At 39.7% G+C, this 26,807-nt stretch overlaps 1 protein-coding gene across 7 annotated transcripts; it reads right to left on the bottom strand.

Annotated features, from left to right (window-relative positions):
* Positions 1 to 318: 318 nt before the first annotated feature.
* On the bottom strand, positions 319 to 25,971 carry LOC149690244 (uncharacterized). 7 transcript variants are annotated; one of them, XM_089869749.1, is made up of 23 exons: positions 25,805 to 25,971; positions 24,939 to 25,114; positions 24,595 to 24,845; positions 19,903 to 20,131; positions 19,240 to 19,559; positions 18,872 to 19,170; positions 17,803 to 18,802; positions 16,174 to 16,639; positions 15,404 to 15,600; positions 15,211 to 15,341; positions 12,808 to 15,036; positions 12,489 to 12,738; positions 12,013 to 12,295; positions 11,753 to 11,943; positions 11,507 to 11,662; positions 10,437 to 10,547; positions 10,118 to 10,240; positions 8,000 to 8,275; positions 7,669 to 7,913; positions 7,212 to 7,578; positions 6,771 to 7,130; positions 5,151 to 6,230; positions 319 to 4,442 (listed from the first exon to the last, which is right to left on the bottom strand). In XM_089869749.1, the coding sequence occupies exons 2-23, from the start codon at positions 25,051 to 25,053 to the stop codon at positions 4,032 to 4,034; spliced, it is 9,090 nt and encodes a 3,029-aa protein (XP_089725875.1). In that variant the 5' UTR covers positions 25,054 to 25,114; positions 25,805 to 25,971; the 3' UTR covers positions 319 to 4,031. The 7 variants fall into 7 exon arrangements, with proteins under 7 accessions (XP_089725875.1, XP_089725873.1, XP_089725874.1 ...); XM_089869747.1 differs by having other exon boundaries at positions 6,771 to 7,578; positions 16,174 to 16,624; XM_089869748.1 differs by having other exon boundaries at positions 6,771 to 7,578; positions 16,192 to 16,639.
* Positions 25,972 to 26,807: the final 836 nt, after the last annotated feature.

Consider the following 26,807-nt stretch of genomic DNA (forward strand, 5'->3'; position numbering starts at 1 on the left):
TTAACCAGACTGCGGTAGTTTCTTACGTCGCGTGGCCATATTTTACCAGACTGCGGTGGTTTCTTACGTCACGTGACCATATTTAACCAGACTGCGGTAGTTTCTTACGTCACGTGACCATAATTATTTTACCAGACTGCGGTGGTTTCTTACGTCACGTGATCACATTTTACCAGACTGCGGTGGTTCGTTACGTCACGTGACTATGTTTTACCAAGCGGCCCTAAATTTTCAAAATGTGGTTGCGGATTAGCATGAAAGCCTTTTCTTCTCCTTTCTGTTATTACTAGGCGAACGAAGCAACACCAAAATTCACGATTAATGATAATTCTCTATTAACCTATTTTTTATTTGTTATCCCAATAACAAGATGGTAGAGATTTTACAAATAGGCCTACATAGTGAATAGTACATTTACATTATCTTTTGTCCTACACGGTATAAAACAGTGAATTAACACCGGAACCATGATGTCCGTAACAGGATTTCACGTGATACAAGTGTGTAATTTTATGTTTTTCTGTTTCAATAAGAACACATGAACAGTGGCGAAATATTTGTTTTTTTATATATTATAATATAAAAAAGAAGAAGCCCACCATCATGGTCCGATTCCAAATAAATCGAAATAGTTTTGGCAAAAAACCAACCAGCAGCGATCAATAAACGCAAAAACAAGAGTTTATCCTCAATATACTTTGTTTTTTTACTCTCAGTTGTATTTTTAAATTTCATTTTAATAAAAGAAAAAACGAAACTAAGTATGAAATATTACAATAAATACAATGTTGTTAATATCAATGGTTTGTTTGTTTGTTTTTTTTTTCTTAAAGAGGACAAAATGGTTAATCGCTTTTAATTCCACCCTTTTTTTTGTTTCGTATTTTATTATTGCAGCAAAAACATTCAACTACAATTACGTAACGTACGCGTTTCGTTTCGATTAATTAATTTTTTTTTTACTTTGAGTTTGTAGTTGATTTTAATTCTTAAATAATAATTAAGGAATTCAATTAATAAACATCGGCAGCTAAATTTGGTTGTTTATTTTTAATTTATTTAATAGATCTTTTATGAATTTATAAAAATTCATAAAAAAAGAAAAAAAAAAGAACGGGATTTCATGAATTTCAGAAAAAGGCAAGGGAATAAGATTTACAGTGTAAATTAATTAATTAATTAATTACTTAACAAACTAAAATATTAAAACTGACATCATTTTTGTCTGTCCATAGTGTTTTAACAGTCGCTCCAAAAAACTAACGAAAAAATTCTTTTGAAAAAGAGGAACGAACGACTCTTTTTACCCCATTTTTTATATCATACATTGAACAATATCCATTTTATTTATTGTTTGTTTGTTTGTTTGTTTGTTTATAGGCAAGGATCATTCTAATATTAAATTTCGTAATTATTAATAAACCAAATATGCACACACAAAAGAACGAAAAAAAAAAAAAAAAAAAAAAATACTTAAACCTAAACAACGTGGTGTGTAAATATACGTCTATTTTTCCAATTAAAATTTCAAATATTTGTTATTGTTATTTTTTTTTTAATTTAATGTATATAAAAACCCAAGAAATTAATTAATTTCTGGCTTAAAGTTAACGGCAATGATGAAATTAAATTGCGCACGAATATTCAGAAGATTGATTTTAATCGCTCGACATTCAATCGAAGAATTTAGCGATCTCATTTTTTATTTCATATTTTTTTGTAGAAAACACGGTAGTTTCCACAAAAGACTTTAATCTTCAGGGAGGATTAAAAATTAAAGGCTTTTTTGTTTTTGTTTTTTTCAAGACAATATTTCATATTAATTTCAAAAACTGCACAGGGGTCTTTTTTTTTTTTTTGTTAAATATTTTTTTTTTTTGGTTTTTATTGGAATTAAAGGAATGGGCAATGGGGGGGGGGAAGGGTTTATTAATTAAGCACGTGTTATTAATTAGTTTTTCCACATAATTTATTTTCAATTTTAAACCCCGTTTTGGACAGACATGGTCTTCGTATATATTTATTTATTTATTTATTTATATCGTTTAATTGGAATTAGAAGGGGGTGCTTGCTTTAGCATCTAATTAATTATTTTTTATTTTATTTTCAGGGGGGAAATTTTAATTAACTACAACACGTCAAGGCGTGTTTTTAATTTATTCATTCTTTAGTAGTATTTGTAGTAGTAGCTGGGATATATTTAATTCCACGTTACGTTTCTTAAATATCATGATATTTCCCTTAATATAGTTCATCGTCAAAAAAGTTCAGCTGACGTTTAATTTTAGTTTGTCGGGGGAAATATAGAAGGGAAATTGTTAAACAACACAAGTTTATTATCATTCATATATAAGTTTTAAATCTTCATATGGAGAAACGAAGAAAACGAAAATTTTTTAATTCATACGCAGAAACGATCAACGTACGTACGTTTCCCCATAAGATAAGATATACACGAAAAAATTGCAGTTTAAACTCTGCTATCTTAATTACCAACCATTCTGTGCATTTTCTTTTCTTTTGATACCCCTGCGCGTCATTACTGATATTAAATACGCACCATAAATGTTTGTATGTATTATCTGTAGATTTACATCGGTGAACTCAAATACGTTAATTTTTTTTTATCTAAAGCCTTTACTGTTACACTTTTACGTTTAATCATATCATACGAATCAATTTTGATCTATAGATGGGTATAGTTTTATAAGACCAAATCCATCGTTGTACAATGTCAATATTGAATCAAAAAACCCCCAACATTATGTTACGTTACGTTACGTTCGCTTGAACGTTAAATAAAATCCCTAGTCGAAAACAACAGCAAAATAATAATAATAATAATCCATATCTACCGACCGCAAAATACTAACTTAAACACTAAACAAACTGAAAAACAAATGAAAATAAAGGTGCAGATTTACAATTTTTAATTTTTAAACAATGCCGATGTTTCCGTACCCCCTTTTATTAAGGTATTGATATTTTCTCTTTAAAAAGGTGTAAGAATGAAAATTAGAGAATTTTAACAACGCGTTTCTCTAATTTCTTAAATTGGAAATATACATCGGATCGGAAATATTAATTAATTAATTAAAGTGGGTGGTAATTAATAATTAGAATTAGATTATAGTTAATACAGTATAGTTTAAGCATGGCTGGCTACACGTTACGTTACGTTACGTTACTTTTTTTGGCCAAATTATACTTAAGAAAAAAACCAAAAAAGTAAAAAACTAAGATATCTATTCTACGTATATATATATATATATTTATATATATATCCGAGTGTTACATTACATTACGTTATGTATGTGTATATGTATATTATTATATAGTTCCAGTTAGTCGCACATATTAGATGTTTGAATTGAATCTTGCTTTTTGTTTTGTTTTATTTGGGATTGATTTTTACTAAATTTTGGTCCACCTTACGATATAATTTTTCAAAAAGAAAATCATTTCAAAGAAGAAATTATTTAAAGAAGAAATTATAGAATCTATAAGGTCTACCTGCATTTTTTTTTTTTTTTCATTCCTTCTTAATTTCACAAAACACACACAAAAATTGCCGTGTTTCAAATTTGTTTTTTTTTTAAGTCTTTTGTTTGTTTTTTTGTTGTAGGAGGGGGGTCCTATTAATTTAAAAACTTCCGTGTGTCGCTGTATATTGATTGGTAAGACTTAATTGTCGCTTGCTTATATTAGATGTTTGTTTTTTTTTTTTGACATTTTTCCCGTTTTCAACATTAATTTTTACGATTAGTTCAAGAAATTTTAAAAGTGATCGATAGAGCGCAACAAAAAATGGCTTAAAGTTGTAATCTACTAGGCCTATTTAAAATTATAATAACCTACTCACCCTTTTTTAAATCTTAATTAATTCCTAACTCTAAATAAAATAAACGAAAAGAGAGAAGAAGATTGGGTAAGTTCCGAACAAAAATCTAATAGGTAATTTTACGGAATAGAAATTCTTTTCGCCCGAGTGAAAAATGTTGGTATAAAGATATCACTCACTTGTTTGTTTTTACAAATCTTCGCAAAGGGAGCCAGTGTTGTTGTTGTTGTTATTGTTGTTTCCATTATTATTATTATTAATGGAAGTAGCCGAAGCCATTCCAGTTTCGGTAGTGGAAGTAGACGGGTCAATTGTTCCAGTTGTCGAAGATATCCCACCGTTGTTGTTACTGATATTATTATTATCCTTCTTACCTTCTTCAATCTTTCCTTGTCCAATATCGGAACCTCCAGACGCGTCACCAATATCGATGGAAGAGTTTTCTTTCAATTGGTTGACGACTGAAGCTTGCGTGTTGTTAGTAGATTCACCCACAGTTGACATTGACGAGGGCGTTGACGTCGCGTTGTTTTGCGTGAAAAACATTTGAGTTTGTTGAACAGCTTCCGCTCTCATTTTAGCCTGTTCAGCTGATGATAACTGTAAACGATTTAAATTAACATTCAAATTAAATAAATTACACTTTCTAAACAAAGAACATTAAGGCACTTGAACCAGGGTTCATACAACTTTTGGAAAACAAATTTCCCTGAGATTTCCAGGTTTTTCCCCATATACTTCCCTGAGTTTTCCAGGTTTTTCCCGTATATGGAGTATTCCATGGAGCAAATATTAACGAAGGAGGGGGGGGGCAAATAGGACTATTACATACTCAAAGCACATGACCGTATCTCTAATAGAACCAGAGTTATGAGCCTCCAAAGTATAGTGTAATGTTAATCCTATGGAGGGAATGTTCACGAACATTTTGCTTAATTACTCGGCCCCTGTTTGTCGTAGCCCTAAGAATTTAGTATGGTTGGATGGGGGACAAATTGTACTATAACATACTAAAAGGACAACCCCGTATCTCTAGTAGAACCAGAGTTATGAGCCTCCAAAGTATAGTGTAATGTTAATCCTATGGAGGGAATGTTCACGAACATTTTGATCAATTACTCGGCCCCTGCTTGACGCAAATTTCCCTGATTTCCCTGAATTTAACTAAAAATTTGAAATTTCCCTGAGGTTTTTGCCACCTATTTATTTCCCTGATATTTCCAGGTTTTCCCTGTTTTCCAGGTTTGTATGAACCCTGCGTGACTTCAATCAATGTGGAAGAAAAGAAAATGAAAGACCTCGACATACCTGAGAACGGTTTGAAGCGGAATTCCTATGATTTTGTAATATTGCTCCAGTTAAAGGTTGCTGTGACAATTGATTACCGGGAACCGACTGGGCTTGACTTTGCCCCAAATTAATTTGATCCAATTGGTTGGTGGGTTGCGACGAGACCATAACCGCGCCTTGCCCACCGGGTGGTCTTTGAATTGGTGAAGGATAATGTAAACCACCAGCATTCATACCAGCTGGATGTTGGGGTCCATGATGCGGCGGTGGAATGCCATGGTGCGGAGCCCCTCTTGGTACAATTCCTGGTGGCAAGACAACAGTTTGAGGCCTTACGCAAGTCGGTTGTCCAAATTTGTTCTGGTTGAAGTTGTACTGCGTTCCTTGGTTCAATCCATAAGGACCACCAGCGTGTCCTTTTGAACCCAAAGCATTCGAGACTCTCGCACCACTCAAATTACTTCCCTGTTGTTGCAACAGATTGCCTTGAACTTTGTTGTTGTTGGAAAATTGCGAGGCTACATTGACGAGGGCGGAGCCCGATGTCATAACGGAAGAGGACACTGTACTGCTCGATATTGTATTGCCACCAGAATATACTCCAGTCTTGTTAGAAAGGTTGTTGTCCATTAAATTTCTCTGCTGTTGTTGTTGCTGGTTTAAGCTGTGAATGTTCGAATCCCCCGGGGTTGCTATACCACCCATCAACTGGCCACTAGATTGTTTAAATTGATGTCCACTATAGCTACGGAAATTATGCGTTATACCGGAACCACTTCCGGGTAATAAATTCAGGGAGGATTGCGATCCGTAGCCTTGCAGGGAAGAAAATGGATGTTGTTGTTGGAGCGGAGAGCCAGGGGTTCCCATCTGACCCGCTTGTTGGTGATGGTGGGGATGGTAGTATCCCGTTGGACCTTGAGCCTGGGCCGAAGAAGAATAGTAAGAGGTCTGAGGTGTATGTTGAACCGAATGCAGATTGTGCAGGGTCTGCAAAGGCGGACCAGTAGCGCCGCCACTACCTCCTTGGCCTGGTCTGGTTGGCATAAGCTGGGAGTTCAGCAAGTGAGAGTTCTGCAAACTCTGCTGGTTCAAGACCTAATTTAGTTGGTTCGAAATAAGATTCTATTTTCAAATCAGGCGCCGCGCATTAAAGCCATATACAACAGAAACCAAAATCAATAGGAGTAAGAGTATTCGAGAAAAACAGAGATTCATTTCTGCAAAGCATTTGAGAGATGAGTCAAAGAGCATCAGTGACCGTGCTTAATTAAGCTTTAGGGAAGGTGGTGGATATTGGTACAGTAGAAGAGCCAAACATGGCTTACAAATACATGGTCAAACTTAGGTTACATTACAGTTTCATTCATGGTTACCTTAACTTTTCATAAAGCATGCCATTAACTAAAGCAAGTTGGTTTGAAAAGTGTAATAAGTTGACCGTTTTAAAACACTTAAGGTGGAATTCATAAACGTCGGACGCAACGCAATTTAGTACAGGCAAAAGCAGGGCGTCGTGCGCAAAAGACAGGACTTTGCGCACGACGCCCTGCCTTTGTCTATACTAAATTGCGTTGCGTCCGACGTTTATGAATTCCACCTTTAGAACATGAACCCATAAAACCACAAATGCCTTACCTGATTATTTGTTACGTGTTGTGGCTGTCCATAAGGGGCTTGAACACGGAACTGTCCAGCAGACTGATACAAATCTTTTTGAGTAGCTACTTGAGACCCTGGAGGTGGTGGACCAGGTGGTCCGTGAGGATGAGTCTGCATAAAGACACTTTGTTGTCCAAATGCGCCAGACATCTGAGTGGCTGTTGATGGTTGATGGGAAATTCCAAAAGTACCAAGAGGAGGATAACCGTGATGGGGTGGCGGTGGTGGTTGGGTAAATTGTGCCATAGCAGCCGCGACAACAGCCGCTCGATTCTGTTGAGACATAACCTGCGTACTTTCCAGTTGAAGAGCCTGATACAGGCCAGTTTGGGGCATCTGGAGAAACGAATTTGACTCTCGTATCGTTGCGGTTTTATAACGACTTAAACTCCCAGAGGAGCTGGATGAGTAATTTACCGGTTGAGAAGAGTTAAAAAGAACCGTTGGTGGGCTGGGAATGGCCGTAGGCATTCCAACTTGAACCGAATTAGCTAAACCAGCGATGGTACGAATGCCAGACAGATTGTTCTCTAAGCTACACATATTAGGAGGCGGACTAACGGGGTTAGCTCCTCCTGGTAAACAAGATCCGGGCATAGAATTTTGATGGTGTATTTGACCCTGGGAATTGCCAATTTGCTGTTGGCCTTGTTGCTGAGGCCGAACTTTGCACATATTTGAAGGGTCCATCATTGTAGGTGGTCCAATTTTTGGTGGGCCACCAAGATTACCTTGATTCTGTTGCTGCTGCTGCTGCTGTGATAATGACGGATCCCTACAAAGACTAAGCATTTAAAAAATCAACCATAAGATTATTATTACCACTTTAGATTGATATATACGAAATTAGACAACTATCAAAACGGAATCTAACCTAAAAACCATAGCGGTGGCATCCAAAGGCGGTGTAATGTTGGAATTGGAACACACGTCAGTACTGGTATAACTGGATAAACTGCTCGGGTCGACGGTTGAAGAGAAAGTTGCGAAGGTTGAACTGGCTTGAGATGATATAACCTGTGACACTTTCTCAGTTGCAACAGGAGCGCCGGAGACATTTGTAGCACCTGGTGAACTATGTTCTACCACAGTAGGCATTGAAGGCATAATTTCCCAGACCTAATAGTATTTAAATATCAAAAATAAACTCAGAAAAACGAAGACTGTAACCAAATCAAATGTGAAAACTAAAATGCAATTCTTACTTTCTTGACGGAAGCAATTTTCATGTTTAAGTCGTCAGTGGAAGGTGAAATTGGCGACTGAGCACCTATTGCAGTCGTGGAAGTCGAAGAAGGGGCATTTTGTTGCTGATTCATATTTCGTCCAATTAGTTGTTTGTTAGCAGTGCTCAGATTGCCGACTTGCGCGGCTGATGTTGGCACTGATCCAATATTTAAGCTTCCACTTTTGTCTTCGGTAAGTCGATCCAAGTCAGAGTCAAATGTAAAGTCTAATTTCATTTCATTTCCATCAACCTCCTAGGACAATAAATTTAACTTTAACTTTAAAAAGGGGGAAAAACATAAAACTTTGAAACACAATAAAATATATAACCAGGGTTCATACAACTTTTGGAAAACAAATTTCCCTGAGATTTCCAGGTTTTTTCCCCACATACTTCCCTGAATTTTCCAGAGTTACGAGCCTCCAAAGTTTAATGTAACGCTATTCCTATGGAGGGGGTTGTTTGTTTACGTTTTGCTCAATTACTCAGCCCCTGTTTGTCGTAGCCCTAAGTTTTTAGTATGGTTGGATGGGGGACAAATGGGACTATAACATACTCAAAGGACATCCCCCTATCTCTAGTAGAAACAGAGTTACGAGCCTCCAAAGTTTATATTTAAAAATCATAAGTGGGTTAGCTAAACGTGTGAGAGAGGGTGGGTTAGCTAAACGAGAGAGCCCTGTTTGTCGTAGCCCTAAGTTTTTAGTATGGTTGGATGGGGGACAAATTGGACTATAACATACTCAAAGGACATCTCCGTATCTCGAATATAACCAGAGTTATGAGCCTCCAAAGTATAGTGTAATGTTAATCCTAAGGAGGGTATGTTTACGGACATTTTGCCTAATTACTCGGCCCCTGTTTGTCGTAGCCCTAAGTTTTTAGTATGGTTGGATGGGGGACAAATTGGACTATAACATACTCAAAGGACATCTCCGTATCTCGAATATACCCAGAGTTATGAGCCTCCAAAGTATAGTGTAATGTTAATCCTATGGAGGGTATGTTTACAGACATTTTGCCTAATTACTCGGCCCCTGTTTGTCGTAGCCCTAAGTTTTTAGTATGGTTGGATGGGGGACAAATGGGACTATAACATACTCAAAGGACATCCCCCTATCTCTAGTAGAAACAGAGTTACGAGCCTCCAAAGTTTATATTTAAAAATCATAAGTGGGTTAGCTAAACGTGTGAGAGAGGGTGGGTTAGCTAAACGAGAGAGCCCTGTTTGTCGTAGCCCTAAGCTTTTAGTATGGTTGGATGGGGGACAAATTTGACTATAACATACTCAAAGGACATCTCCGTATCTCGAATATAACCAGAGTTATGAGCCTCCAAAGTATAGTGTAATGTTAATCCTAAGGAGGGTATGTTTACGGACATTTTGCCTAATTACTCGGCCCCTGTTTGTCGTAGCCCTAAGTTTTTAGTATGGTTGGATGGGGGACAAATTGGACTATAACATACTCAAAGGACATCTCCGTATCTCGAATATACCCAGAGTTATGAGCCTCCAAAGTATAGTGTAATGTTAATCCTATGGAGGGTATGTTTACAGACATTTTGCCTAATTACTCGGCCCCTGTTTGTCGTAGCCCTAAGTTTTTAGTATGGTTGGATGGGGGACAAATGGGACTATAACATACATCTCCGTATCTCGAATATACCCAGAGTTATGAGCCTCCAAAGTATAGTGTAATGTTAATCCTATGGAGGGTATGTTCACTAACATTTTGCTTAATTACTCAGCCCCTGTTTGACGCAAATTTCCCTAATTTCCCTGAATTTTACTAGAAATTCGTAATTTCCCTGAATTTTCCCTGAGGTTTTTGTCAACTATTTATTTCCCTGATTTTTCCAGGTCTTCCCGGTTTTCCAGGTTTGTATGAACCCTGATATAACTGTACCAAAAGTCTACCATTTAGAGTTTCAAAAAATATTAAACCTAAAAAAGTATACTTTTGCTTTCAAATTAGTGTCGCACAATTTTCCCTCCGATTATGATCAATAAATTTATCAAATCAGATCTACATATGTGCTAAAGATTTCAACAAACAAACAAAGCGCTCTACTACAAATAAAAACCAAATCTTACTTTTCCAAATGATTCTTTAGTAAAAGTCACTGGCATTTGTAGAGAGTTAGATTTATCATTTTCGATACAATTCTTCCCATCATTAATAGCCGTATTAACAGTTGCCATAGTTCCAGGCACCTCCTGCAAAAATTTACAATGTTTTCCGAATCCATTAAAGGTTGCTCCCTCAGAGCATAAAATATGAATTTTAATAAATAAAATCATAGTTGATCAGTTATAGAATGTGTTATCACAAGAATTCAAGGGATTGGCTCTATTTAATCATCATAACGAAACTAAATAGTGAATGGAAGAAGCGAGTTAATTAATAGTATACCTTTAACTTTCCAGTTTGTCCCCCAAATTTGTCCAAAACTGCATTTTCCGCCTTAAAGTTCTTGTTTTCAAATATGACAGTGTTTAATTTTCCACCGTTAAGGTCAGAAGGCTGAATAGAGAAAAGAAAAAGTAACAAAAGTCTCAATAAAACGCGTGAGATCCATTAACTAACTACAATCTGTAAAACTCAGTCAGCAAAGACCCCAACAGGGTTCATACCACTTTTGGAAAACAAATATCCCTGAGATTTCCAGGTTTTTCCCCATATACATACTTCCCTGAATTTTCCAGAGTTATGAGCCTCCAAAGTTTAGTGTAATGCTTTTCCAATGGAGGGGGGGTTGTTTGTTTACGTTTTGCTTAATTACTCGGCCCCTGTTTGTCGTAGCCCTAAGTTTTTAGTATGGTTGGATGGGGGACAAATTGGACTATAACATACTCAAAGGACATCCCCGTATCTCTAGTAGAACCAGAGTTAAGAGTCTCCAAAGTATAGTGTAATGTTAATCCTATGGAGGGAATGTTCACGAACATTTTGCTCAATTACTCGGCCCCTGTTTGTCGTAGCCCTAAGATTTTAGTACGGTTGGATGGGGGACAAATTGGACTATAACAAAGTCAAAGGACATCCCCGTATCTCTAGTAGAACAGAGTTATGAGCCTCCAAAGTATAGTGTAATGTTAATCCTATGGAGGGAATGTTCACGGACATTTTGCTTCATTACTCGGCCCCTGTTTGTCGTAGCCCTACGTTTTTAGTATGGTTGGATGGGGGACAAATTGGACTATTACATACTCAAAGGACATCCCCGTATCTCTAGTAGAACCAGAGTTATGAGCCTCCAAAGTATAGTGTAATGTTAATCCTATGGAGGGTATGTTCACAAACATTTTGCCAAATTACTCGGCCCCTGTTTGACGCAAATTTCCCTGAATTTTCCATGAGGTTTTTGTCAACTATTTATTTCCCTGATTTTCCAGGTTTGTATGAACCCTGCCCAATAATTAGTACAATTCTCTGCGCTACAAGACACTCCCCGCTTTCCTGATAGGCTGCGGTAGACCTACCCCGGCATTTGGTGCAGGTGCCAAGGCTTTACAATCATTGCTAGGAGAAGAACGCTGAGACGAAGCTGTAGAAGCTGGTTGATCACTTACATCAATCCCACTATCGTGTTGATCACTGCGATCAAAGCTACTTGACTTGGAAGATACCGTCAGCGCCTTAACAAAAAAAGAAGGGTGAGGTTACGAAACTTTCTGTTGAAGGCAGCGTATGAGCGAGTGTAAAAGAAAAAACAAAAAACTACGTACTTGAAGCTCTTGTTGAATACTTGAATTAGTATTAGTCGCTGCAACAGTTGTTGCGGAAGAGCTTTGATGGGTTGAAGTAGCCAGACTCATAACCTTGTTCTGATTGGTCGATGAAGTAACATTCTGAGACTGTTGTAAGGTGTGTGTAATTGGTTTATCCCAGGCATTAACGGGAGGGGGTGGAGCAGAATCTAAAATAGTCAATTACATTAATAATAATTAATTCTCGTTCATCAACAAAGCTTGAAAATAGTACATACTAAATGGCACAGCTTTGGTTGAGTTCGATAAGCTGTCATTGGGTCCCGAAGTTGACGAAGAATAGGCGTTTGAGTTCGACGTCGCTTGTTGGGATTGCGCGTTAGAGTTCAAACCCTGAGAAGCGCCGCCAATGTTGTCCAAATCAGGAGGACCACTTGAGCCGTTCCTCGAGTAAGATAATCTAATATGTTCACGCTGTTTCGCTAGTCTCGGAGGTAATTTGCTTGGTCTAGATCTGGAGCCATTTTTGAGACGATTTGCTGGTATAGACCCATTGACAGTCTGCGCGAAAACAAAGTCCAACCAAATCGTTTAGTTTTGTAAAAAGACTTCGAACATTAATTAACACCCGGATAATTAATTGAGTGGCTCAGAATAATAATGTTATAATCAAATTTTTCTTTTCATTGGATTGACAGATTATGTTAAACATCACAGCAAACGAAGAAAAAATATGAATGCCTACGTAACGTACCTCTTTCTTTAATTTCTTCACTTCATTGTCTGTCATGATTTTGTGCCTTTTCTTTGACGTTACCTCTTGAAAGCCATTCTCCGAATCGCATATAAGTTCAGGATCATCCGTTGTAACTTGAGGTTGATCATCAATTATAACTACACTAGCAAAATTGTTTAGATCATAGCCCTCTAAAGTGTTCGTTTTCTCTTTCTCTGGTTTAGGAGCTTTGGGAGTTGTGTTAGTTTCAGTCTTTTTCATGTTTTTCCTGCAAAAAACGAATGTAGAAAAGCGCCTTAGATACTTAAAACACGTGATCACGTTATACACTTCTTACCTATTAGAAAGATCAGTAAGGGCTGCTTGGATACCAGGTTGATCATAGTTAATAGTCGAAACGGTAAAAACTACTTGGTTTTCATTTTTAGGTGCCATTCCAGTAGTGTTTGGTCTTGGACCACCCATTCCTTGACCAGAACCACCACCCCTGTTACCGCCTCTATTCTGATATCCTCCACCACCACTACCCTGATACTGATTTTGCATGTTGCTTTGTCGTTGATGGTAGGAAGACTGATTACCTCCCGCATTTCCTCCACCAGAGGACCACTTTTCCCCTCCACCTCCAGGGTTCTTTCCAGGTCCTACCCCTCTGTTATCGTTGCGATGTCCCCCTTTACCAGGATCATAACCAGAACGACTGTCATAACCACCGGATCTTCTATTTTGGTGATCATTAGTAGGTCTTTGACTGGAAAAACTTTTCTTAACTTTATCTTTGCGCATCCCACCATCTTTCATATTAGAGCCGCCGCCACCACCACCACCTCTTCTGTCAGCAATGTCACTACTTTCCGAAGCAGTTTCCCATTCCTCATTAGCTACATCCGACATATTTTCCTTGCCCGTATTTCCCACATTACCAGGCCCTCCCATGGGGCCTCCCCTTCTATTTCCTCGACCACCTCGGCCACCGCCACCGCGACTATGATAGGTGGAAGGTTCGATTTGATTAGTCCCTTCGAATCTTCTGGCTTGTCTTTTTTGCAAACGCGGTGGAAGACTTTCGTACCGGTTAGGTTTACGCGCGTGTTTCTCGTAAGAACGATAATTAGCTTGGTTAGGGTTCTCATTATTCACAGCACTGCCACCACTATTCGCGGAAGATAACTGAACATTCCCACCACCGGTAGTGAGGGAACTGTTTGCAATTTGTTCTTTATCAATTTCCTTTTTTTCCTTATGGTCGTCTCTCGATGATATATCTCCCGAATGATCATCGTGATGTTTATCCAGTTTCGCGTAAGCTTTCCCAGACCCAAATGCCGCTTTTGAAGGAGGAGGGCCATAATTATTACCTATATATCGAACATTCGCTCCACGGGAGCTTTTAAAAGAAATGGCCCCACCTCCGCGTCCTCTTCTAGAAGGTTCCCCTCTCGGAGAGAATCCTCCTTTATCCTCTTTCACGCCTAACTTCAATTCAGCCGCATCGTCCGGTTTACGTCCAGTATCCTTTTTATCTTTGGGTTTCTCAGCCTTTCTTTCCTTGGCAACAGCGTCGTCATCCGCTGGTTTCAGTTCTAAAGTAACGGCTGGCTTGTTGCTTTCATTGTGTACACTATCGGTGGTAGACGCGCTAACTTCATCAACCGACAACTCACTATCTTCGTCTTTCTGCCTTAGCCGGTTGGGTTTCTTTCCACTACTAAGTTCGGCTTCGGAACCGGAACTATCAATCTTCTCTTTGCGCAAACCTTTATCAGTGTTCCTTTCAGATCCACCTCTAGCACTTTTCTCAAATCGGGGGCCTCTTTCCGCAGTCTTAGAGCGCCGATATTCCCTACTTCGTCCTCGACTATTACCACCCCCACCCCCACCGCCTCCTCCTCCTCCGTATCCGCCTCTACCTCCTCTAGAGCTTGACATTTCGTACCTCGGATTACCACCAGTACCTCGCGAGGCTCTACCTCCTCCTCTATCTCGCCTTCTATCTTGATGCCTATCCTTGGAATCCATACCCCTATCATCCAAACTCTTGCCTCCATCTTTCTTATCACCTCCGTGCTGCTTATCTCCACCTCTCTTTGAACCGTCGGAATGAGACTCTGAATGTCTATCTTTTAATTCTTGCGCTTCAAAGTTACGTTCATTTTTCTCTTCTTTCCCGATGGTATCTACCTTACTATCATGATCTAAAGGTTCTTTCTTTTTACCACTATCACCAGGGACTGATCCTTCCTTAGCGTCACTTTGACCTTGTCCCCTACGATCTAAGGGGCTACTAGCCGGAGATGGTCTCGAGTTTGAAGTTGTTCTTTTCAAAGGCGTTAGGTTTTTCCGGGTTGATGTGCCAGTAGTTTCCAACTGCTGGGCAACAGCCGGGGGAGGGGGAAGAGAATGCCAATCGTGAGGTCGTCTTTTGGTGTCCGCGGGGTATGGGCTGTCTGCCCAATCAGTAACTGGCGGAGTACGAGTTTCCGATTCTTCGTGAGACTTACTGCTACGCCTGTCCTTGCCACTTGAGTGAGTGGAACTTTGGCTTTCTTGGCGTTCAACCAGAGGCCTGAAGAGAGAGACACTATTTAATATCTAACCCAATGGTGCCGAAATACTAAGAAATTTCTTTATTAATATCAGTAACATTTGAAGTTATATCACAAAAACTCAAGGGATTGGCTCTGTTTTATCATCATTAAAAATTGGATAGCCTACAATGACTGGTATACGATAAGCTTACCTTTCTTCCCTAAATGCCGTATCCCTACTAGCTCGACTGTCTCTACTGTCAGGTCTCATTGGACGATCTTTTTCCCATTTTTCTGGGTGACTAGAGCTAGGAATAGGAGGCTGCGTTTCTTCATAAGAGCCCTAAAGAAAATATACCCTCAACAAATTTGCTCATTGGAAACAAGAAATATTGGCGTACATACCAAACTTCTTGGGCGATCGTACTCCTTCGCCCATGATTCGGACTCTCGAGCACTTTCATTAAAACCTTCCCTAGGATCTCGCTTGTCTTCAAAATTACCAGATAAACTACGCTGATCACGATAATGATGTTCTTGACCTTCAAATTCCCTTTCTCGATTACGGTCATACGGCTCTTCTTTCTCAATTTTCTTGTACTCTGAACAGTACAGTTACAATTAACAACCTTCCCTCTTGACCTTGAAGGGAGGGTGAAGTAGAAATTCAAGTGATTTTATATCGATTCTTCTACCAATTTTAAGACCAGTCTGCATAGTGAAACATTCAGGAAATACAGATTCCGAATGATTTTAAAATTATTTCAAATTAGGTTCAGATTTTAAGGATAATTTTAAACAAGGACTGCCGACCAATCACGTAACGCCCTGCCTTTATGTTAACAAAATTCTCGTGGCACGCTCCATGTCTCGCGCCACGATTGTCACGTCGCGCGCATAATTTTATCAAATCTCGTGATAAATTTCATTCAACACGGAGCATGCGTGCCACGAGAATTTTGTTAATAAAAAGGCAGGGCGTTACGCGATTGGTCGGAGGACCTTCTTTAAAATAATCCTTAAAATCTGAACCTAATTTGAATTTTAAAATCATTCGGAATCTGTATTTCCTGAATGTTTCACTATGCAGACTGGTCTTATAATTAGTAGAAGAATCGATAAAAAATCACTTGATTTTCCACTTCACCCTCCCTTTAAAAATACAGAAAACTTACCCATTGCGCCAGGTCCAGCCATTGCGGCTTTTCTCTCGTACATCCACATTTCTCTGGCATGCATATCACGATGGTCAAAGCTAGGAAGTTGAGGAGGCATTCCATGATGCGGGTGAGCTGGATGTTGCAAAGGATGATCAGGGGTGCGTCGTTCCCCTTCGTAACTATCTGTAGCCGAGCCTTGACTATCGGACCTAGATCTTCCCAAAGGCGGCTTCATCTGTCCCATTTGACCTTGATAGGGTGGAGGCATTGACCCTGGCTGCATACCTGTCCAATGTGGATCATAGGGCAATTGATGTCCACTTCCACTACCTCCGAGTCCTTGATTACCAGATTGAGCCGCTCCTTGTCCCATTCCCGGCCCTTGACGTATAAACTGTTGTTGCCTCATTATTTCTTGTTGTTGCTTTTGAAATCTCGGTGGAACATTCTTGTGGAAACTGTTACGCTGAAACCCATAGCCCTAGCAATGTTAAACCAACGATGAGTTTATTAAACCAGGGATTTCATAGACCCCTGATAGAATATGAGGACAAGTGAATGCTTCAGTAGTTAAAAAAACGTGTGGAATGAGAATGGGAAATATGACCAACTAGCTGTTACCCGCGGCGGCGCTCGCGTGTAATAAGAACTTCCATCAAAATGATATAAAGAATGGGTACATTTGATTTTACTGATGACTAATATTTTTGTAGCACCCTAGAAGCGAAGGCACTCGGCGTTGCCCGTCAGCCCGTCGGGATGCATTTTTTATTACTTTTCACGCGGGCATTATTATAATAAAGAAGGGTTTTTAAGTTTTTGCCCGACATTTAAAAAGATGGCAACAAATCGAACCCGAGAGACCATTCAGCCCGTCTATAGGTTAAATGAAACCAGTGTACTAAATATCTGCGAAATCGGTTGAAACGCGCGGACTTTGTTGCATAGAGAAGAGTTTTACATTTCTGGGCGCTATTTCATAAGATGGCCGCGGATTGGAAAAATATTTCTTAGTACGCGCCTACTACTTATGAGTAACGTTCCTACAAATTTTCAGCCTTCTAGGGCAAGCGGTTTGGACTGAGCGTTGATTATCAGTCAGTCTGTCAGTCAGGACTTTGATTTATGTAGATATAGATTAAAGGGCTCCTTCGGACCCTTAGACACATGGCCCCGCGGATTTCCGAACCCCCCTACCTAGCCAGAGAGAGGGAGAGTACTGAGGAAGATCGTCTATGAAGAGGGGATGGAAATCCGCGGGGCCATGTGTCTAAGGGTCCGAAGGAGCCCTTTAAGTTTTGGGTACATCAAAGTGATTAAAAATTTTCCAAGTACTGTTTGCAGGGCCGGATTAAGCAATTTTGCACCCGGAGGCCGAGATAGTGTGCGCCCCCTTAAGTCGTAAAAAACGGAACAGCAAATGTCCCTAAGGGGGAATAGTTAAACTCAATGCGCCCCCAACAAGCCTTGCGCCCCCCCCCCTTAATCCGGCCCTGACTATTTGAATGGTACACGCGGTGGGGGGGGGGGATGTGTCACGATCTAACAAACTAGACTTCACGTAAGCCTGTAGTTAAGTTAGTTAACTGAAGCTAGAAACTCAAACGTCCCTAAAATACGAAAAGATTTAATAAGGGAACTCACATTTTCAATTTTATCATCCATTCGCTGTTGCATGGGTCCAGAATTTGGCATTTGATTTTGTTGCCCACCTGGTTGGGGTTGATTCCCTTGAGGTTGCATTTGTCCCATATGTCCCAATGATTTCTCCTGCATTGGACTTTGAACATTGCCACCCTGAATAGAGCCTCTATCGAGGGCAGTGGTAGCCTGCTGTTGTTGCTGTTTAGCTTCCTTGAAACGCTTTTCCTCTTCCTCTCTCCTTTGCCTGGCTCTTTCCACAGTCAAATTCATCTCGTCAGAGTGTTGCCTTCGTCTTTGGTGCCAAATCTCTTCATCATCAAGATCGGGTCTGACAGTAGGTGGTGGACCTTGAGGTAATATACTAGGAACCCCAGTTTGGGGTGGGGATGGTCCGGACCTTTGAACACCAGAAGGATATGGACCATGGGCCATTCTCATGTGGGTAGGAGGTGGAACTCCTCCAGAATGAGGCCCAGGGTAAGGTCCACCCGATGGTGGAGCACCTGGTGTAGGAGGACCAGTTGATGGTGGAGGTCCTCTGTAGTCAAATGGAATACGTTGTGGTCCAGATATTTGTGGACCCTGAGGTTGATTGGGAGATTGAGGCGGCATTTGAGCCGGTTGTTGTTGTTGCCACTGTTGGGGTCCAGCTTGTTGCTGAGGAGTCTGAGGTTGAGAGGGTCTCATTTCGTTACTAGGAGGTCTCCCAGGTTGAGAGGGCGGCGCTTGATTCCAATTCTTAGGACGCCTATCCTCTCTCTCAAAAGATTCGCTACGTCGATCCATGTCCCAATCTCGACTACCGCTACCCTTTTCACGCATCTTCTCCCTTTCCTGATGAGAAGACCTGTTTCCTTTTTCATCGCGGCTTAAAATTGATCTGACTGGCTCTCTTTCGTGTCGACCATCTCTGTCCACATCTTTGTAGCGACTGTTTCTAGCTCTGTCTTTACGAGAGTTGCCAGACGCGTCTTCGTCATCACTAAATACTAATTTGGCTCTGAAGAACGAGAAGATTAGAAGGACTCTACTTGAAACATCTGATTCGTAAAAATAAGGAGCAACTTACCCATAGTCTATTTCTGAATGGGTGGCTGCCCAGCCATCTTGAGTCTCATTTTGTAATATTTCATCAAAGCCTTTCAAATCCTTTTCAGTGATTATAGCTGCGGGCCTTTGATAAGCTTCCTCTTCTTTAAGGTTACGAGGACCACCACGCAGTCTACTCTCAGGATAATTAGAGTAGTGTTGGGGTTGCTGCTGCTGCTGCATCGCTTGTTGCGGTTGAGGTTGTCTGTTGACAGGTGGTATTCCAGAATAATTTGGAGTAAAGCCTGGAGTGGCTCCTGGAAAGTTTCGTCCATACATCTATGGCAGCGGTATAACAGCATTAGGCGTAACTCCCAAGAGGGATTGTAAATACTGTGGCAAACATACATAGGGAGGCATAATATTTCTATATTGTGGAATTTGTGGTCCTCCAGGAGGGCCAATCTGAGGTTGGGGTACTCCTTGTCCTTGAGATCCATTGCTTCCTAAGGGACCCGAGGTGCCCTGAGGCATTCCACCAGCTTGCCCAACACCAGGACGTCCACTCATGCCTAGGGGTGCATATCCTACCCCTCCTCTGGCGGGTGGTATAGACGAAGGGCCTGAAGATTGAGGAAGTTCCGAACCGTTCACGCCACTGCCACTGTTCTGTTGCTGGTTTCCGGCTGACGCTTGCTGTAGAGTTCCTCGACCCCAGCTCCCTTCGGCTGTGGACCAAAGTAATAAGTTATCTAAAAGTTTTCTTAGGAAACAAGACACGTCATTTAACACTATACTTTAAATGAAAGACACCTTACTATCCACGAAATAGGCATTAAAATTTTTAATTATCTCTTTCACAATAAGCTATAATAAAAAATAAAGACCAGCGCGGCGTCATGCACCAGGAGAGTGCCGTTATTCGAGTGTAAGTTAAGTGTAAATTAGACACGCGAATATTTAAATTTTATTTAGAAAAACGTTTAAATTTGTTTCATTTTAAGTTTAAATGTTACCTATAGTGATCGTTCTCTTTTAAGAAAGCTTGACCTCTCAGGCCCAAGTACTTACTTTGTGGCCTTAGACTGGGTCCAGGTCCATAAATATTCTCTGGGGCAGACCTTTGAGGCCCGCCGAGCGAAATGGAGGCAGTTCCCAGGCCACTTATGCCATCCGCGGTAACCATGCCTGCAGCATTCCCAGTGATGTTTGCTCCTAGAGCAGAGGTCTGAGTGGGAGCCGGCGATGCTGTTGCTGAACTTGCAGGCGGAACATCTCCAGCATCCAATTTTGGGAATTCCTGAGGAAAAAATGGCGACTGATGCCCAACATTTTTTTTCTCTTGGTCGCCTATTTCGTCTGGCCCTGACGTGACGCTGCTCCAAGATTTGCCCATTGCCATTGTGGGAGTAGATAACCCAACAACGGTCTCTTTCCCCACTTGATCTGTCGTTAACCCCCCATTTGACCCGCCCTGCACTATATCCGGCATATTTTCCTTTGTGCCCCCTGCACCACCTCCTACAGAGGGACTTTCCTGGGCAGGGGAAAGTACCGCCAAGTTTGCAGAACCGCCAGAGTTTCCAATGCCCACTGTAGCAGATACAGTCTGACCCTGAAGGCAACACAGCGAAAGAGAGGGAAGTGTAAGGAAGGGCGTAACGCAAACGTGAAAATTAGAGGAAGTTTTGGAAGAATAGAGAAAGAAAAAGAGATGGGAAAATTGAATTAAGGTCACCAAAACAACCAAAATTAAAAAATTAAGTTAAATAAGCGCAAGAGTTTGTGAAGAAAAAATATTTCATGCAATTTTCAAAAAGAACCTCAGTCAATTAAAAGCTTTTACATTAATATCAAAAAGTAACTGAATGACTCATGCTTGGGATATCAGTCATGTCTGTTGTTACTTCCACAATTATTTAGGCGATAACTTAAAGTCCTGTTCAGATGGTAACTATTTCTAGTTGTTCACATGCTCAGGATTAGAAATATCCATACCCTTCTAGACCTCACAAAAATTCTCTTCGTATGGCAAAAATAATACACGCAAACATTACCAAGTCAAGTTTGACGTAAAATTTTTGTCATTTGAAAATATTTTGATTTAGCTCAGGCCAAGCAAAGCAAATTCTCAAAACCAAAATGAAAATAATAAAATCCCTGTGCAAATATTTCACAAAACACCAACAAACCAACAGTGCAAAGTTTGTAAAAATTCGAAATAAGCGATAATTACAATGCCTTCAAACTTTCCCACTTAGTACCAGTAGGTGAAAAAAATTTGCATAAAGCGGGGCTCCGCATAAAGTTTGACAAACCGCAATGTTTCAAGCAATTCATTATTGATCACAATGATGAAATGCTATGCTTAATTTGCGTAACTATCAAACACAATATCTATGTTACGAGCACACTTTCCATCAAAATAATCAAAAACGTAAAATTAAAGCAGTCAATATGTGAGGAAATAAAAGAGGAACAACCTTGAAAAGATGAACAAGATCTTAGCCAGTCCACAAAAAAATGGGATCGCAAAGGGTTATATTTTTTTCAAGGCAAGACCAAAAAATTTATATATTCAAGGTTTTGAAAGTGGGGTTAACGTGACTAAATGGAGACCAAAAACCATTGGTTTGCTCTCTCTCCATTGGAAAACTCTTCTGGCGCATCATAATTTCACCAGTGCAAAGCTCAAAGGCCAAAAACTTCACCCTAAGATCCTTTATAATAATCTTTCAAAAAGGGACCTTAGATTATTCGTATAATAATCAGTGATCACTTATTTCTTGCGGAAATAATTTACTTATCATGTTTATTCATCTTGTTGTTTAAAAGCACTATAGCTATTCCGATAAATTTAAATGGAATATTAAATTAAAGCTAGATTCTGTCGGTTGTCAACTTCCCGACTCGTCGCAGCAAAGAAAGTGAGTTTTTTTAAAAAACATTTTACCACAGCTTGTTTAAAAATATAATATTATGAAGGGCCAGCCACTCAGCGTCAGGGATATTAGATGTTTTATGAGGGATGAGCAAGTACATTCCGACGCGCCTGAGGCAGAGGGTTGTTTAACAAGAGTCTAAAACGCGCGCCGTCTTGTTTTTCTCCTTTCAAGGACAAATTGAAGTCGAATTCCTAGTATTCCTCCCCCAGTTTTTGTACCCCACCGGACATAAGCCGTTCCACAGTTGGCGCGCCTATTTCTTTCAGATTTCGTCTATTCCCCCCAAAATCCTTGATGGACATTAAAGAGGCTCACCGGTGCTATTGGGGGGAGACCACCCTCAGTTCAGGGGGAAAACACCCAGCTCTTTGGCCATAAGGAATAGCGCCACCGTTGCGGTGGGCGGGTAAGCAATATGCTAACCAACAGTATGACCCCCCCCTTCACCCCAACAGCTCCGGCCAGTCCCTTAAAATGGTACTAAAAACTAGAAAAAAAGTAGAATACCGCGCATTGGCACGCTGATAATGCTCCCACAATTTTCCTCTTTCTTCAAATCCCTCTTAAAACATCTAATATCCCTGAGCTATACCCTTTTATGGCATACATCTCTGCTACTAAACATTTGCTGTATTTTTCCCACAAAACTAAGGTGTGTTTACCTTTTTTAAAAAAAGTGCTCTTAAATTACCAAAATTGCTGCCAGGGAAGAATAGCAAACTCAGAACCAATAATTTAGACAAGGAAAAACGCAGTTCTCTAAGCGAGTAGCTACCACTTCTTCCAAAGACAGAACCTTGCTTTAATATCCATATTTTGCCATTTTAATGCAAGAAATTTGATGATTTAAGTGGTTTAAAACAAAGCGCGGGTCCAGCGTGTCCCCTACAAGGCGACTTTCCCCCCTGTACTCCAGTTTTGGCTTGGCAAAGGCTAGTGGGCGGGATTTAAAAGTGCACTTATAAATCCCGCCCACAAATGTCTCCTGCCTTCGCCAAGCCAAAACTGGAGTTCGTAGGGAAAGTCAACTTGTAGGGGATCCGCTGGACCCGCGCTTTGCTTTAAAGGACACTAACAAGTCCAATATAAACAAAGTTATAATTTTAAATGGGCAATGTACTGGATGCTTCTTTGAATCTTTTCACATTTTACTCTTTAAGACCCCTAATAATTCAAAGGGAAAGCTAGCTTACGGGTCCATATTTTCTTTGTGGCAATGAAGAACCCCCAAAAATATATAGGGCGGACAATGATCTAAATATTCTTTTCGGTATGCTACAGAAAGAGCTATATTGTAAAGCATAGTGAACATACGACAAGCAGACTCAACAAATTCCTTTCAAATAGTCTGTTATACCCACAAAGTAATCACTAATCACGCAAAATCTTATTCTTTAATTTAATATGTTTCATTTTTGAAAGGTTTTACTTTATACAGGGTTCATACAACTTTTGGAAAACAAATTTCCCTGAGATTTCCAGGTTTTTCCCGTATATGGAGCAAATGTTAACGAAGGAGGAGGGGTATCCCCTTATCTCTAATATAACCGAGTTATGAGCCTCCAAAGTATAGTGTAATGTTAATCCTACGGAGGGGATGTTTATGAACATTTTGCTCAATTACTCGGCCCCTGCTTGACGCAAATTTCCCTGAATTTTACTAAAAATTATAAATGTCCCAGAGTTTTCCCTGAGGTTTTTGTCAACTATTTATTTCCCTGATTATTCCAGGTTTTCCAGGTTTGTATGAACTCTGTTTATATGAGGTGTAATCTTTCATAACAATAGTTGGTGACCTAAAACCGCTTAACAAAAATCCCTACTGTTGAACAACTATTATCGGTATCAAACATAATTGCATAGGCTTACAATTTGATAAAAATCAAGTTACTTTTTAAGCTTAAGCCAGTTACAGACACGGGTTATTTTCCTAACACCTAATATTCACCTAATCCAATACCAGGGTTCATACAGCTTTTGGAAAACAAATTTCCCTGAGATTTCCAGGCTTTTCCCCCTATATGGAGTATTCCATGGAGCAAATGTTAACCAAGGAGGGGGGCAATTATGACTATTATATAATCGAAGGAAATCCCCGTACCTCTAGTAGAACCAGAGTTATGGGCCTCCAAATATAGTGTAATGTTAATCCTATGGAGTGTATGTTCACTAACATTTTGCTTAATTACTCGGCCCTGTTTGTCATAGCCCTACGTTTTTAGTATGGTTGGATGGGGGGCAAATAGGACTATAACATAATCAAAGGACATCCCCGTATCTCTAGTACAACCAGAGTTATGCGCCTCCAAAGTATAGTGTAACGTTAATCCTATGGAGGGTGGTATGTTTACGGACATTTTGCTTAATTACTCGGCCCCTGTTTGTCGTAGCCCTATGTTTTTTGTATGGTTGGATGGGGGATAAATTGGACTATAACATACTCAAAGGACATCCCCGTATCTCTAGTAGAACCAGAGTTATGAGCCTCCAAAGTATAGTGTAATGTTAATCCTATGGAGGGAATGTTTACGGACATTTAACTTAATTACTTGGCCCCTGTTTGACTCAAATTTCCCTGATTTCCCTGAATTTTACTAAAAATTCGAAATTTGCCTGAGGTTTTTGTCAACTATTTATCTCCCTGATTTTTCCAGGTTATCCCGGTTTTCCAGGTTTGTATGAACCCTGATTACACATGAACCCCTGATTTGGCAAAACAAGTGCTAGGGTTCCCAAATAACGCGTGTCTGGTACTGGTTTACATAACGAGTTCTTCCTTTGATTTTAAGTATTATATAATATAAATTTGAGTACTTACTCTCTGAGAAGGTGCTTGAGAATGTGATGAAGTTGATTGCGAAGGCTGTGTCAAAGGAGGTGTTGTTGAGGGGACACTTCCATCTTCTTTGTCTTTGTTGGTGCCCCATCCCTGTCCTCCGCTAGGAACTAGACTGACGTTTGGGTTGTTGCCACTATTTTCGCTCTTTAAACTAGGTAGATTGGCGGGAGGGGGCATCCGTCTCCCGGTGCCCACTTTACCAAGCGTTTGCATGCCATGTTTAGGGGCAACTATAAAAAATAACCCTCCAATTTGTAACTAAGAACTAAGAACCCTAACACTGGCTGGCTAAATTGATTTTTCAGATTTAAAATGGTACTTACCGACTGTTTTTTGTGTTTCAAGACTCTTTCCTTTGTATAAGCTATTAATATCCAGGGCCGGGTACTTGGACTTGCCTTTCTCCCCCTTTCCTGATAGCCCCGAGACGCTCGACATGCTGAACAGAAGAAGTCATTGAGTATTCTGCTGCAATGGTACCCAGGGAACGGCCCGCTCCCTAAGTAAAACAACAATAGATTTAAGGTTTATATCACCCTTATTGAATTTCATTCAGAAATTACGCCAAAGAAACATAAGGTTTATCATTAAAAATACATGCTTAACTTAAGAGAACAATAGTTAGTTACACAATGATTTAACAAAACTGAAAATCTTGAATTAGGGTTTGCTATAATGTAGCTGGATTCTTTAATAAGCTTACTTTAACACTATACAAAAACACTACAAAGATTTCTTTATAAAATTTGATAACAGAGGTAAGTAAAACGCAAATTAATTAATTGGACGCCTTTGTTCTAAAGGGCCAAAGCCGCCAAAAAGTTAATGAAAAACTAACGCTAAATTAAGCCTAATTTAGGCCTAGGCCTCTGTATATTTTTGATGAACAATATAAAGGCCGTATTCCCGTAAAGGTTTTTGACGTTTCGGCCCGCTTTGTCGGCTTATTTCTAATTATTCGTAAAGACAGAATTTCTGTTACTTACGATTAAAACAGAGCAAATATTCACCTATTTAATTACTATAAAAAGAGTTTCAATAAAACTTATACGGATTTCGAATACGACGTAATAAAGAACCGACTAAGGGATTTGATTTTAGGCCTATTTGATGCCCTCAGTCGTTTTGATTTTTGTCCAAACAGAAATAACGATAAAATTCCAAGGAATTGTAAAAAATATTTGCTCACCTCGGTCCGTTCTTTTGGGTTATTTTCTTAGGTAAGGTTATTAACTTGAGTTTTTATCAAATTAGGACGGATGCAGGCAGATTTTTTGATAGTAAAATCAAATTCCCAAATTAATGCAAGACTGTAGGACCCCCCAATGATCCACAATGGCTGACTAACTGTTTGCTTAAGACGAGTTAATAAAGGCTATTCGACGGACCCGCATTTAGTCAAGCCAAGACCTTCCTATTTTCAGGTTTATATTCATTAACTTGGAAATAGCGAACATACTGTGGATAAAAGGATTTGGCCAATCAGCGGAGAGCTTTGACGTCATCACTACGTATGATCTCAATTGTAATATTCAGTGCGTACAGACCAATACCATTCAATCAGCTATGGTATTTTAGAATGAGTGAAATGATGTTTGGCCTACTGTTGTACTGTAGACTCGAATTGAAATGAGCTACGTTCTTTCAACATTTAATAATCAACCTTGTGAAGTTGTGATATTAAATATGACATTTTGTTACAGTTTTTCGATGCAAATAAGCTTAAATTTATTTATTTTACGGGCTTTACAAACCCTAATTTATTGAACCCAATCATCAAACACGAAACGAAAAATAATAACTTTCAATATTTATTAGATGCCCTGCTCGAGTGGAAACATGGAGCCTGTATTTGGATACAGGCTCCTTGGTTGAAAGTTGAGGTGTGATTTGTGATTCGTGAATTTCGTGAAGGGACGAGACTCCCGAGGGACACGAGAAAATGTCACGTCAGCAGACTTGGGTTCCGTTCACCTCACGTATACAAGTTCACAGCGAGCATACCAAATACAACTTTTGGATCAATAAATTTTAAAACTTCATCTATCAATGATTTACACGAGATTTTGTTTGAACTAAATGTAGCGCTGAGCGTGCTCTCAAAACAGTTAAAACTGATAGCGTTTTCCTTTGGGTCCTCGCGGAGCGCTCCCAAGGAGCAATAAAAATGGTAGTAGTAGTTTCCAGCTTCG

The sequence above is a fragment of the Phalangium opilio genome, unplaced genomic scaffold (genome assembly GCF_054372755.1).
Source record: "Phalangium opilio isolate 3A_F unplaced genomic scaffold, DU_Popi_V2 ptg000031l_1, whole genome shotgun sequence".
NCBI classification, from domain to species: Eukaryota; Metazoa; Arthropoda; class Arachnida; order Opiliones; family Phalangiidae; genus Phalangium; species Phalangium opilio.